General features: G+C 48.4%; 1 protein-coding gene across 1 annotated transcript in view; it reads left to right on the top strand.

The window, feature by feature from the left end:
* The window catches only part of ADCK1 (aarF domain containing kinase 1), a 46232-nt gene extending 38213 nt beyond the window's left edge, over positions 1 to 8019 (top strand). The window contains exons 10-11 of the mRNA XM_068254467.1: positions 846 to 1039; positions 2842 to 8019. Coding sequence (XP_068110568.1) covers positions 846 to 1039; positions 2842 to 3013 — 366 coding nt within the window. The 3' untranslated portion in view covers positions 3014 to 8019. The remainder of the gene's footprint in view (positions 1 to 845; positions 1040 to 2841) is intronic.
* Positions 8020 to 12997: the final 4978 nt, after the last annotated feature.

The following is a 12997-nucleotide window of genomic DNA, read 5'->3' as shown; positions in this document are numbered from 1 at the left end:
CCCCCCACTCTTCCTGCATGAGAAATAAGCAGGAAGCACCTCCCTGCACACTGAAACGAAGAGATCACCTCACCTCGGGAATAACCAACAATAAGTCGGCCAGCCGGTGCTCAGTGTCATGCAGGTCCACCACACCTGCAAACAAACAGGCAAACACGAAAGGAAGACACGGCACTCAAGAGCTGTGTGCAGCAACAAGCTGTATTAAAGCAGGCAGTACACTACATGTTTCGGGCGGAGCCCTTCATCAGGTGTAACACCTGATGAAGGGCTCCGCCCGAAACATGTAGTGTACTGCCTGCTTCAATACAGCTTGTTGCTGCACACAGCTCTTGAGTGCCGTGTCTTCCTTTCGTGTTTCCCTGCACACTGACATGACCGCTCCTCCTGCATGAGAAATAAGAAGGAAGAACCTCCCTGCACAACAAGCCCCTGCGAGGATAATGTCCTTTAAAGTGATTGGATCCGCAGTGGCTCAGGGCAGGATGAGTGGAGCTCTCGTCATTGCCAGTTAGCAGGCATAAGTTTGCAGCGCCCGCTATGCTACTCTGATAAGGCATGTCAAAGTTAATAAGGCACATTAACTCTAAGACATGCTAACTCTGATAAGACACGTTAACTCTGATAAGGTATGCTATTTTGTTATAGTGAAACCCCTTAGTGTAACCACCACGTGACTGTAGAACTTAATTAGATATTTACTTACACACAGAAGCTTGGCTAATGCGTATCTAGACTTCTGTGTACTCAAAGTGCCGTGTGATATTTTTGTTTTCAGGCGCAATTTTAAGAAATTGATGAGGACATCTGTCCTTCACTGTAATCGCTCTCCTCCTCTTCTGCAGGCTCATGAGATCCGCAGTAATGCCGCTGCATACTTGCCACAAATCAGTCAGCTCCTCGCCAGCGTTCCGCGCCAGATGCTCCTCCTCCTGAAGACCAATGACCTCCTGCGCGGCATTGAGACTGCCCTCCGCACACAAGCCAGTTCCAGCTCCTTCCTCAGCATGTCGCGCTGCTGTGTCCGCGCCCTCGCCAGGTGTGTATTTATTCTATCTACCAATCACAGAGCCTGTTATCACCCCACCCCTCTTCCAGCATCCAATTACAGCTTCCCAGGAGCGAGGTATACTGAGTGCACAGAGGCTGAGGAATTATGGGAAATATTGTGAACAGAGTGTGTAATAATTACTTACAGGCTGGTACTAGAGGACAGGAGAGGCCGTAATTACAATGCGATGCAGCTTTCTAATTGCTGGATTATAATTGTATCATGGAACCACGTTACGTGGAGTGCCGTCCATCCCCAGCCGCTCTTCATTGTATAATTACGGGTTGTTCGTCTATAGAAACCTGTACAGTGTGTTTTGTAAAGAGATCTAGGAGGGGGATCACTGCTGAGAGGAGCTGCAGGTTGTCTCTGTGGCCACCAGGAGGCGACTGATCATCTGTCATACAGAGATCACTGATCCATTCCCATCAGTCTCTGCACCAGAGGAGCTTACACTCTAATGTCCTTACCACAGCCACACACTATAATTTATTATTATATATTTATATAGCTCTGACATATCCCACAGTGCTGTACAGAGATCACTGATCCATTCCCATCAGTCTCTACCAGAGGAGCTTACACTCTAATGTCCTCACCACAGTCACACACTACTATTATTATTATTATTAGTAGTAGTAGTAGTAGTAGTATACATTTATATAGCTCTGTCATCTACCACAGCGCTGTACAGAGATCACTGATCCATTCGCATCACCAGTATCTGCACCAGAGGAGCTCACGCTCTAATGTCCTCACCCCATACACACACTATTATTATTATACATTTATATAGCTCTGTCATATACCACAGCACTATACAGAGATCACACTGATCCATTCCCATCAGTCTCTGCACCAGAGGAGCTTACACTCTAATGTCCTCACCACAGTCACACACTACTATTATTATTATTAGTAGTAGTAGTAGTAGTAGTAGTAGTAGTAGTAGTAGTAGTAGTAGTAGTAGTAGTAGTAGTAGTAGTAGTAGTAGTAGTAGTAGTAGTAGTAGTAGTAGTAGTAGTAGTAGTAGTAGTATTATACATTTATATAGCTCTGTCATCTACCACAGCGCTGTACAGAGATCACTGATCCATTCGCATCACCAGTATCTGCACCAGAGGAGCTTACACTCTAATGTCCTCACCACAGTCACACACTACTATTATTATTATTAGTAGTAGTATTATTATTATACATTTATATAGCTCTGTCATATACCACAGCGCTGTACAGAGATCACTGATACATTCCCATCACCAGTATCTGCACCAGAGGAGCTCACGCTCTAATGTCCTCACCCCAGTCACACACTATTATTATTATACATTTATATAGCTCTGTCATATACCACAGCACTGTACAGAGATCACTGATCCATTCCCATCAGTCTCTGCACCAGAGGAGCTTACACTCTAATGTCCTCACCACAGTCACACACACTATTATTATACAATTACTGTATATAGCTCTGACATATTCCACAGTGCTGTACAGAGATCACTGATCCATTCCCATCAGTCTCTGCACCAGAGGAGCTTACACTCTAATGTCCTCACCACAGTCACACACACTATTATTATACAATTACTGTATATAGCTCTGACATATTCCACAGCGCTGTACAGAGATCACTGATCCATTCCCATCAGTCTCTGCACCAGAGGAGCTCACACTCTAATGTCCTCACCACAGGCACATGCACACCTGTGTGCTGTAATTGCTGTATATGTGGATGTATGTACTGATGTTTGTTCTCTGCTCTCTCTGTGTTCCCGCCTCCCCGGAAGGCACCGGAAGGCCTCCGCCACGTCGCTCTGGTCGTACGCTCACATCTGTATCTCAGAGTCGCTGTGTCTGGCAGAGCTGAGGTTGTATGAGATTCTCCTTCACGTCCAATCTACCCGTGTGGGGCGCTGGCTGCACCGTCTGATGGGCTGGATGTCTCGGAGTATGTACTGAGGAGGAAAGACAGACTGGAATAGAACTACAAGTCCCAGCGAAGGCAGCAGTGCTGACTGGGTAATTGCTGGATATTGGCGTTAGATCGATCCTGTGATGCATCCAATATCTGTGTGTCGGTGAGCAGGATATTGGACAGACGTAGCTACGGAAGCTCAGTAATAATTTCTAGTAGAGAAATCGGAGGATTGCTGCTGTTTGCTGGATAAATGAGAGCAAAGCGCACCTAAATTCTATATTGATGTCCACCAAGATTACAAGGTTGTGTCCTCGACAGAAAATATCTGTGTGGGAGTGTGCTGTTTCTTTTCTCCCCCTGCTAATTGGCTTTGTGCTGCTTTTTCTGTAAGTACAAAGGATTTATCTCCAGCACAGCAGGTGAGAGGAACAGAAAGGTGATTAGACCACAGATAACACAGAGGTGCCTCCCTCTCACCTTATATTTTCTCAAGGGTGGCAAGTGGTGTCATGAAGGAGGAGAGAGGACACTCATACTGTAATCTCAGCATCAGAGCTTCAGGATATGATGGGAAAAGAGTATTGTTATAATAAGCTATTGGAGTTCATGCTGGCTACATTGAAACCCATAGGGATCCACTTCCGTAACAGAATAACGGGTATAATGCGGGCCGCCAATCTGCCAGAGGTAGTAGAGAGTGAGGCGGAAGGCAAGTCACCAGATCATCGTTGGAGTCTGAGAAAAGGAGCGCTCGGCCAGTTCTGTGCCTGATCGCCCCATCCTGTCCCCCCCCCCGCGCTTCCGATATTTGTCCTCCCCCACACCCCCTTCCCAAGCCTGTCATTAGGATATAACAGCTCAGCTATTGACTTGGAATATTGGAAATGTATATTTATCAGGGCTGATAATAACCAAGATATTTATTACTGGAAATAAAATCTCAGGAATCCCTATCCTGTGAAGCATGAGGAGCAGGTTGATGGCTGGGTCTGCAGCCAGAGAGGCTGATAGGGTCATACAGGGAGCATTTTTGTGGATTCTAAAGTTTGTCACAAAATAAGGGGGAGGGGCAGTTGGGGGCGTCCAGCAAATATGGGGTTACAGTATAGCCTGAGAGTCTCCCTATTATCAACACAGAGGCCAGGTATGCTTATCAGGTTAGCACCATATAGAAATAACACTCAGAGGCCTGGCATGCTCATCAGGTTAGCGGGGTATAATAGTAACATGCAGAGGCCAGGCATGCTCATCAGGTTAGCGGGGTATAATAGTAACATGCAGAGGTCAGGCATGCTCATCAGGTTACCGGGGTATAGTAGTAACATGCAGAGGCCAGGCATGCTCATCAGGTTAGCGGGGTATAATAGTAACATGCAGAGGCCAGGCATGCTCATCAGGTTACCGGGGTATAGTAGTAACATGCAGAGGCCTGGCATGCTCATCAGGTTACCAGGGTATAGTAGTAACATGCAGAGGCCAGACATGCTCATCAGGTTAGTGGGGTATAATAGTAACATGCAGAGGCCAGGCATGCTCATCAGGTTAGCGGGGTATAATAGTAACATGCAGAGGTCAGGCATGCTCATCAGGTTAGCGGGGTATAGTAGTAACATGCAGAGGCCAGGCATGCTCATCAGGTTAGCGGGGTATAATAGTAACATGCAGAGGTCAGGCATGCTCATCAGGTTAGCGGGGTATAGTAGTAACATGCAGAGGCCAGGCATGCTCATCAGGTTAGCGGGGTATAATAGTAACATGCAGAGGTCAGGCATGCTCATCAGGTTACCAGGGTATAGTAGTAACACGCAGAGGCCAGGCATGCTCATCAGGTTACCAGGGTATAGTAGTAACACGCAGAGGCCAGGCATGCTCATCAGGTTAGCGGGGTATAATAGTAACATGCAGAGGTCAGGCATGCTCATCAGGTTACCGGGGTATAGTAGTAACATGCAGAGGCCAGGCATGCTCATCAGGTTAGCGGGGTATAATAGTAACATGCAGAGGTCAGGCATGCTCATCAGGTTAGCGGGGTATAATAGTAACATGCAGAGGCCAGGCATGCTCATCAGGTTAGCGGGGTATAGTAGTAACACGCAGAGGCCAGGCATGCTCATCAGGTTAGCGGGGTACAATAGTAACATGCAGAGGTCAGGAATGCTCATCAGGTTAGTGGGGTACAATAGTAACATGCAGAGGCAGGCATGCTCATCAGGTTAGTGGGGTACAATAGTAACATGCAGAGGTCAGGAATGCTCATCAGGTTAGCAGGGTACAATAGTAACATGCAGAGGCCAGGCATGCTCATCAGGTTAGCGGGGTATAATAGTAACATGCAGAGGCCAGGTATGCTCATCAGGTTAGCGGGGTATAATAGTAACATGCAGAGGTCAGGAATGCTCATCAGGTTAGCGGGGTACAATAGTAACATGCAGAGGCCAGGCATGCTCATCAGGTTACCGGGGTATAATAGTAACATGCAGAGGCCAGGCATGCTCATCAGGTTAGCGGGGTATAATAGTAAGATGCAGAGGCCAGGCATGCTCATCAGGTTAGCAGGGTATAATAGTAACATGCAGAGGCCAGGCATGCTCATCAGGTTAGCGGGGTATAATAGTAAGATGCAGAGGTCAGGTATGCTCATCAGGTTAGTGGGGTATAATAGTAACATGCAGAGGTCAGGCATGCTCATCAGGTTAGCAGGGTACAATAGTAACATGCAGAGGCCAGGCATGCTCATCAGGTTAGCGGGGTATAATAGTAACATGCAGAGGTCAGGAATGCTCATCAGGTTAGCAGGGTACAATAGTAACATGCAGAGGCCAGGCATGCTCATCAGGTTAGCGGGGTATAATAGTAACATGCAGAGGCCAGGCATGCTCATCAGGTTAGCGGGGTATAATAGTAAGATGCAGAGGCCAGGCATGCTCATCAGGTTAGCGGGGTATAATAGTAACATGCAGAGGTCAGGCATGCTCATCAGGTTAGCGGGGTATAATAGTAACCTGCACAGACCAGACATGCTCATCAGGTTAGCGGGGTATAATAGAAACATGCAGAGGCCAGGCATGCTCATCAGGTTAGCAGGGTACAATAGTAACATGCAGAGGCCAGGCATGCTCATCAGGTTAGTGGGGTATAATAGTAACATGCAGGGATCAGGCATGCTCATCAGGTTAGCGGGGTATAATAGTAACACGCAGAGGCCAGGCATGCTCATCAGGTTAGCGGGGTATAATAGTAACATGCAGAGGCCAGGCATGCTCATCAGGTTAGCAGGGTACAATAGTAACATGCAGAGGCCAGGCATGCTCATCAGGTTAGTGGGGTATAATAGTAATACGCAGAGGCCAGGCATGCTCATCCGGTTAGCGGGGTATAATAGTAACATGCAGAGGCCAGGTCTGCTCATCAGGTTACCAGGGTATAGTAGTAACATGCAGAGGCCAGACATGCTCATCAGGTTAGTGGGGTATAATAGTAACATGCAGAGGTCAGGAATGCTCATCAGGTTAGCAGGGTACAATAGTAACATGCAGAGGCCAGGCATGCTCATCAGGTTAGCGGGGTATAATAGTAACACGCAGAGGCCAGGCATGCTCATCAGGTTAGCGGGGTATAACAGTAACCTGCACAGACTAGGCATGCTCATCAGGTTAGCAGGGTACAATAGTAACATGCAGAGGCCAGGTATGCTCATCAGGTTAGCGGGGTATAATTGTAACATGCAGAGGCCTGGCATGCTCATCAGGTTAGCAGGGTACAATAGTAACATGCAGAGGCCAGGTATGCTCATCAGGTTAGCGGGGTATAATAGTAACATGCAGAGGCCAGGTATGCTCATCAGGTTAGCGGGGTATAATAGTAACATGCAGAGGCCAGGCATGCTCATCAGGTTGGCATATTATAATAGTAACACGCAGAGGCCAGGTATGCTCATCAGGTTAGTGGGGTATAATAGTAATACGCAGAGGCCAGGCATGCTCATCCGGTTACCGGGGTATAGTAGTAACATGCAGGGACCAGGCATGCTCATCAGATTACCGGGGTATAATAGTAACATGCAGAGGCATGGCATGCTCATCCGGTTAGCGGGGTATAATAGTAACATGCAGAGGCCAGGCATGCTCATCAGGTTAGCGGGGTATAATAGTAGCATGCAGAGGCCTGACATGCTCATCAGGGTGGCAGGGTATAATAGTAACTTGCAGAGGCCAGGCATGCTCATCAGGTTAGCGGGGTATAATAGTAACATGCAGAGGCCAGGCATGCTCATCAGGTTAGCGGAATATAATAGTAACATGCAGAGGCCAGGCATGCTCATCAGGTTGGCAGGGTATAATAGTAACCTGCAGAGGCCAGGAATGCTCATCAGGGTAGCAAGTTTCAGTAGTAACATGCAGAAGCCAGGCATGCTCATCAGGGTGGCAAGTTTCAGTAGTTATACGCAAAAGCCAGGCTTGCTTATCAGGTTAGCGGAGTACAATAACACACAGAAGACAGGCATGCTCATCAGGATGGTGGGGTATAATAGGAACACACAGAGGCCAGGCATGCTCATGAAGTTAGCGGGGTGTAATAGGAATATGCAGGTATGCTCATCAGATTGGTGAGGTACAATAGTAACATGTAGAGGCCAGGCATGCTCATCAAGTACAATAGTAACACTAACACGCAGAGACCAGGTGCATGCGGGATTACATTTGATGGCTGACAAATACACAGTTCATGGAGAAGCGGCCGTTGTTCAGATGCTCACAGTTCCCCCATCACATCAGTAGGTGGCGCTGTTGAAGTGGCTCCTCCTGTTTGCCTGCTGCTTGCAGATCATATTCCTCCTCAGCATTGTCGCTGTCCCCTCTTCAGTGCTGAATCTGCCACATCTGTCACTTGGTTGTCTTATCTGTCTAAGTTATTATCCTTATCACTTTATTTATAGAATGTCTGAGGATACGTCAGTATGATGAATACATAAGCAGAATGTGTCTTTATTTATTTTTATAATTAACCTATTGTGATAAAATTCCTTGGACTGTCTACACAAGAGCTTGCAATCTAAAAATAAAGACTTTTAAATAATTTCTTCTAAGTGTCCTCTCAATTGCCTGATGTGCAGTGATTGTCACTCCTTGTGCTGTGTCACCGCGCCTGCTGTGCAGTGATGTCACTCTTGTGCTGTACTGTACAGTATAAAGACTCTGTGCGAAACCTTGGGGTGATCCTGGATGGAAATCTAAAACTCAGACAGCAGGTATCAGCTGTCGTCAAGTCTTCTTTCTTCCATCTAAGAAATATAGCGAAAATCAAACACCCTATCCCAGCTGAAGACCTACCTGCCCTGGTTCACGCATTTGTATCCTCCCGCCTAGCCTATTGCAACGCCCTGTTCATCGGATCTACAGAAAAGGTTCTGCGCCCCTTACAGCTAGTACAGAATGCTGCAGCCAGACTCCTAGCCAATGCCCCCCGCAGCTCACACATCACCCCAGTACTGCAATGCCCCCCGCAGCTCACACATCACCCCAGTACTGCAAACTCTTCACTGGTTGCCAGTAAAATGGAGAATCAATTTTAAGATCTGCCTGCTGACATTCAAGGCTTTACACCACATGGGACCCAAATACATAGCGGATCTATTGGAACTTTATGCCCCTCCCCGCACCCTCCGCTCTGCCAACAAGATGAAGCTGGTTATTCCCAGGATACACTTAACATTTGGTGCTCGGGCCTTTTCCTATGCAGCCCCTACTCTATGGAACTCACTTCCACAATCAGTACGAGAGGCTCCCTCTCTGGACAGCTTTAAAAAAAGGCTAAAAACTCACCTCTTTTCCCTAGCCTTTGAGACTGCATAATGCAGGGTCACAGCGCTTTGAGTCTCCAGGGAGAAAAGCGCTATATAAATATTATTGTTATTTTTATGTCACTCTTGTGCTGTGTCACTGTACCTGCTGTGCAGTGATGTCACTCCTGTACTGTGTCATTGCGTCTGCTGTGCAGTGATGTCACTCTTGTGCTGTGTCACCGTGCCTGCTGTGCAGTGATGTCACTCCTTGTGCTGTGTCACTGTACCTGCTGTGCAGTGTGATGTCACTCTTCTGCAGTGTCACCGTGCGTGTTGTGCAGTAATGTCATCCTGTGCCGTGTCACCGTGCCTGCTGTGCAGTGATGTCACTCCTTGTGCTGTGTCACCCTGCCTGCTGTGCAGTGATGTCACTCCTTGTGCTGTGTCACTGTGCCTGCTGTGCAGTGATGTCATCCTGTGCTGTGTCACTGTGCCTGCTGTGCAGTGATGTCACTCTTGTGCTGTGTCACCGCGCCTGCTGTGCAGTGATGTCATCCTGTGCTGTGTCACTGTGCCTGCTGTGCAGTGATGTCATCCTGTGCTGTATCACTGTGCCTGCTGTGCAGTGATGTCACTCTTGTGCTGTGTCACCGCGCCTGCTGTGCAGTGATGTCATCCTGTGCTGTGTCACTGTGCCTGCTGTGCAGTGATGTCATCCTGTGCTGTATCACTGTGCCTGCTGTGCAGTGATGTCACTCTTGTGCTGTGTCACCGTGCCTGCTGTGCAGTGATGTCATCCTGTGCTGTGTCACTGTGCCTGCTGTGCAGTGATGTCATCCTGTGCTGTATCACTGTGCCTGCTGTGCAGTGATGTCACTCTTTTGCTGTGTCACCGCGCCTGCTGTGCAGTGATGTCATCCTGTGCTGTGTCACTGTGCCTGCTGTGCAGTGATGTCATCCTGTGCTATATCACTGTGCCTGCTGTGCAGTGATGTCACTCTTGTGCTGTGTCACCGCGCCTGCTGTGCAGTGATGTCACTCCTTGTGCTGTGTCACAGTGCCTGTTTTGCAGTAATGTCATCCTGTGCCGTGTCACTGTGCCTGCTGTGCAGTGATGTCACTCCTTGTGCTGTGTCACCCTGCCTGCTGTGCAGTGATGTCATCCTGTGCTGTGTCACTGTGCCTGCTGTGCAGTGATGTCATCCTGTGCTGTGTCACCGTGCCTGCTGTGCAGTGATGTCACTCCTTGTGCTGTGCCATCCTGCCTGCTGTGCAGTGATGTCATCCTGTGCTGTGTCACCGCGCCTGCTGTGCAGTGATGTCATCCTGTGCTGTGTCACTGTGCCTGCTGTGCAGTGATGTCATCCTGTGTTGTATCACTGTGCCTGCTGTGCAGTGATGTCACTCTTGTGCTGTGTCACCGCGCCTGCTGTGCAGTGATGTCACTCCTTGTGCTGTGTCACTGTGGCTGCTGTGCAGTAATGTCATTCTGTGCTGTGTCACTGTGCCTGCAGTGCAGTGATGTCACTCCTTGTGCTGTGTCAACGTGCCTGCTGTGCAGTGATGTCACTCCATGTGCTGTGTCACTGTGCCTGCTGTGCAGTGATGTCACTCCATGTGCTGTGTCACTGTGCCTGCTGTGCAGTGATGTCACTCCATGTGCTGTGTCACCATACCTGCTTTGCAGTGATGTCATCCTGTGCTGTGTTACTGTGCCTGCTGTGCAGTGATGTCACTCCTTGTGCCGTGTCACCATACCTTCTGTGCATTGATGTCATTCCTTGCAGTTTCATCATGTCTGCCTTGCAGTGATGTCACTTCTTGTGCTGTGTCACTGTGCCTGCTGTGCAGTGATGTCAATCCATGGTACACACCATGCAACTACCCGTCAGATTGGCGGGTCAAATCGATCATTTCCGACAGGTCAGATCAGGTTTCCGATCAATTTTGTACAGAAGAGATCAGAAATCTGATCGGACTGTTCAGAAATGATCGATTTGACTCATCGATCTGACAGGAAACTGCATGGTGTGTAAGAAGCTTTAGGGCCATTTCCACTAGAGCGGAATTCGCAGCGTTTCACCACATCCAAGTCGCCCAGGGGAAACGCTGCCTATTCCAGCATAAGCATGCCGTCCGAATAGCATGCCGGTGCGATTCTGGACCGCATGCAGCAGTTTTTCGTTTCCAGAATTCCTGTCACCATGCAGGGTACAGCTACAGTGTTTCGGATGCGTACTCACATCTCGGCGTGTGTTTCGGAAGACAGACGCCCGGTCAGCGGAAAATGGCCCTAAGAAAACTGGACACTTTCAGAAAATCTGCCGTCGTTCTTCTGCTAGACAGGTTCAGGAAGTGTCTTCTCCAGAAGTCAGTCTTTAGTGTAAATAAAAATAAGACTTTCAGTTCAGTATCAGATGAACTGTTATGCACTGTTTCTATTGCCACTAATAATCAGATCCATTCTATTACCCTGATGCCTGATACAGCTTCTGCTGTTTCTATACTGCCTGAGGAAATCTACTTCCGGTACTTTGTGAATACATCATTCAGGGCCGGATTTACCATAAGGCACCATAGGCACGTGCCTACAGGTGCCTGATGATGGAAAGGCGGCTTACTCCCCTTCCCTAGTGCCTCTCTCTCTCCTAAATGAGAGGTTACTGACACCCAGCTCTCAGCATTCCACTGACAAGATCTCCCTGCAGTCGGGGTCACCACTAGCTACTTATTACTGAGGATACCTCTAGCTACCTAATACTAAGGGCCACCTGTAGCTACCTGACTGTCCAGGCAAGTAAGGGAGAAGTGACAGCTGGGACAGCCAGCACACTTGTGGTGCGGTTTGGAGGGGGTTTGTCGGTTCATGGAGGGGGAAGTCTAATGTGCCAGGAAATCTGTGCCTATAGGCTCCTGAGATGTAAATCTGGGCTTGACATCACTTACCGTGCCTACTGTGAAGCTGGTGAGTTATCTAAGAGACCCTATTCCTGTGCTTGGTTGCCTGTCAGTGACATTTCTATCAAGCTGAATTCTGCAGTGTAAAGAAAGGTTCAGCTATTCGCACCCATTCACACTTGTAAACACAAAACTTTTTACGTGGGTGATTTTAGTGCAATTAGCGCTGTAAAATCACTGTACACTCTCGCAATTCCCGAGCAATCGCGATTTTTAAAGCGAAACTGAATAGTAAAGAAACAAACAGTGTTTTACTTACCTGGGGCTTCTGCCGGCTCCTTGCTGCCTTCCTGTCCCGCGCCGGTCCTCCTCGATCCTCCGTTCTCCCGCCACCAGCTAGTTTCGTTACCCAAGCCACAGGTATCTTTCTTCACGTTCTGCCCGCAATAGTGCAGTACATAATAATTAGCACAGGACGCTACTGGGGGCGGGAAAGCGAAGAAAGATACGTTGGGCACGCTGGCGCAGTTGCAATGTCGACAAAACTAGCTGGTGGCAGGAGAACGGGGGATCTGGAGGACCGGCGCACGACAGGAAGGCTGCAAGGGGCTGGCAGAAGCCCCAGGTAAGTGGAACACTTTGGTTTTTTTTTTACTATTCAGTTCTACTTTAAGCACTGTATTGCAATTGTTCCAGAATCGCGATAAAATGCTACATGCACCGCGTTTTGCGATTACCACTAATCACGAATTACCGGCTTTTGGCGGCAATTGCGGCCGTGAGGTCACTGCTATATAGTTATTGTTGCGCTAATAGTTAATGTAGCGGTTTGGCAATTAGCACTAAACAGCCGGTAATCGCTTAATGGAATACTTAAGTCAAAATCAAAAAATGACTTTTACTCACCTGGGGCATCCCTCAGCCCCCTGAAGCTGTATGGTGCCCTCGCAGCCTCGATCCGATCCTCCTGTCCCCGCTGGCGGTTACTTCCGGGTTCGGCGACAGCCGCCGACAGCCTGGGAACGCGAGTGATTCTCCGCGTTCCCAGCCGCTATATCACCCTCTACGCTGCTATAGCGTATATACGCTATAGCAGCATAGAGGGTGATATAGCGGCTGGGAACGCGGAGAATCACTCGCGTTCCCAGGCTGTCGGCGGCTGTCGCCGAACCCGGAAGTAACCGCCAGCGGGGACAGGAGGATCGGATCGAGGCTGCGAGGGCACCATACAGCTTCAGGGGGCTGAGGGATGCCCCAGGTGAGTAAAAGTCATTTTTTGATTTTTACTTAAGTATTCCTTTAACGGGCCCTAATAAATAGATCTTTTCTGCATTAAATCTACAAT

Source organism: Hyperolius riggenbachi, chromosome 9 (assembly GCF_040937935.1).
Source record: "Hyperolius riggenbachi isolate aHypRig1 chromosome 9, aHypRig1.pri, whole genome shotgun sequence".
NCBI lineage: Eukaryota > Metazoa > Chordata > Amphibia > Anura > Hyperoliidae > Hyperolius > Hyperolius riggenbachi.
Note: the sequence above shows the minus strand (reverse complement) of the source record. Positions and strands in the feature narration are given on the sequence as shown.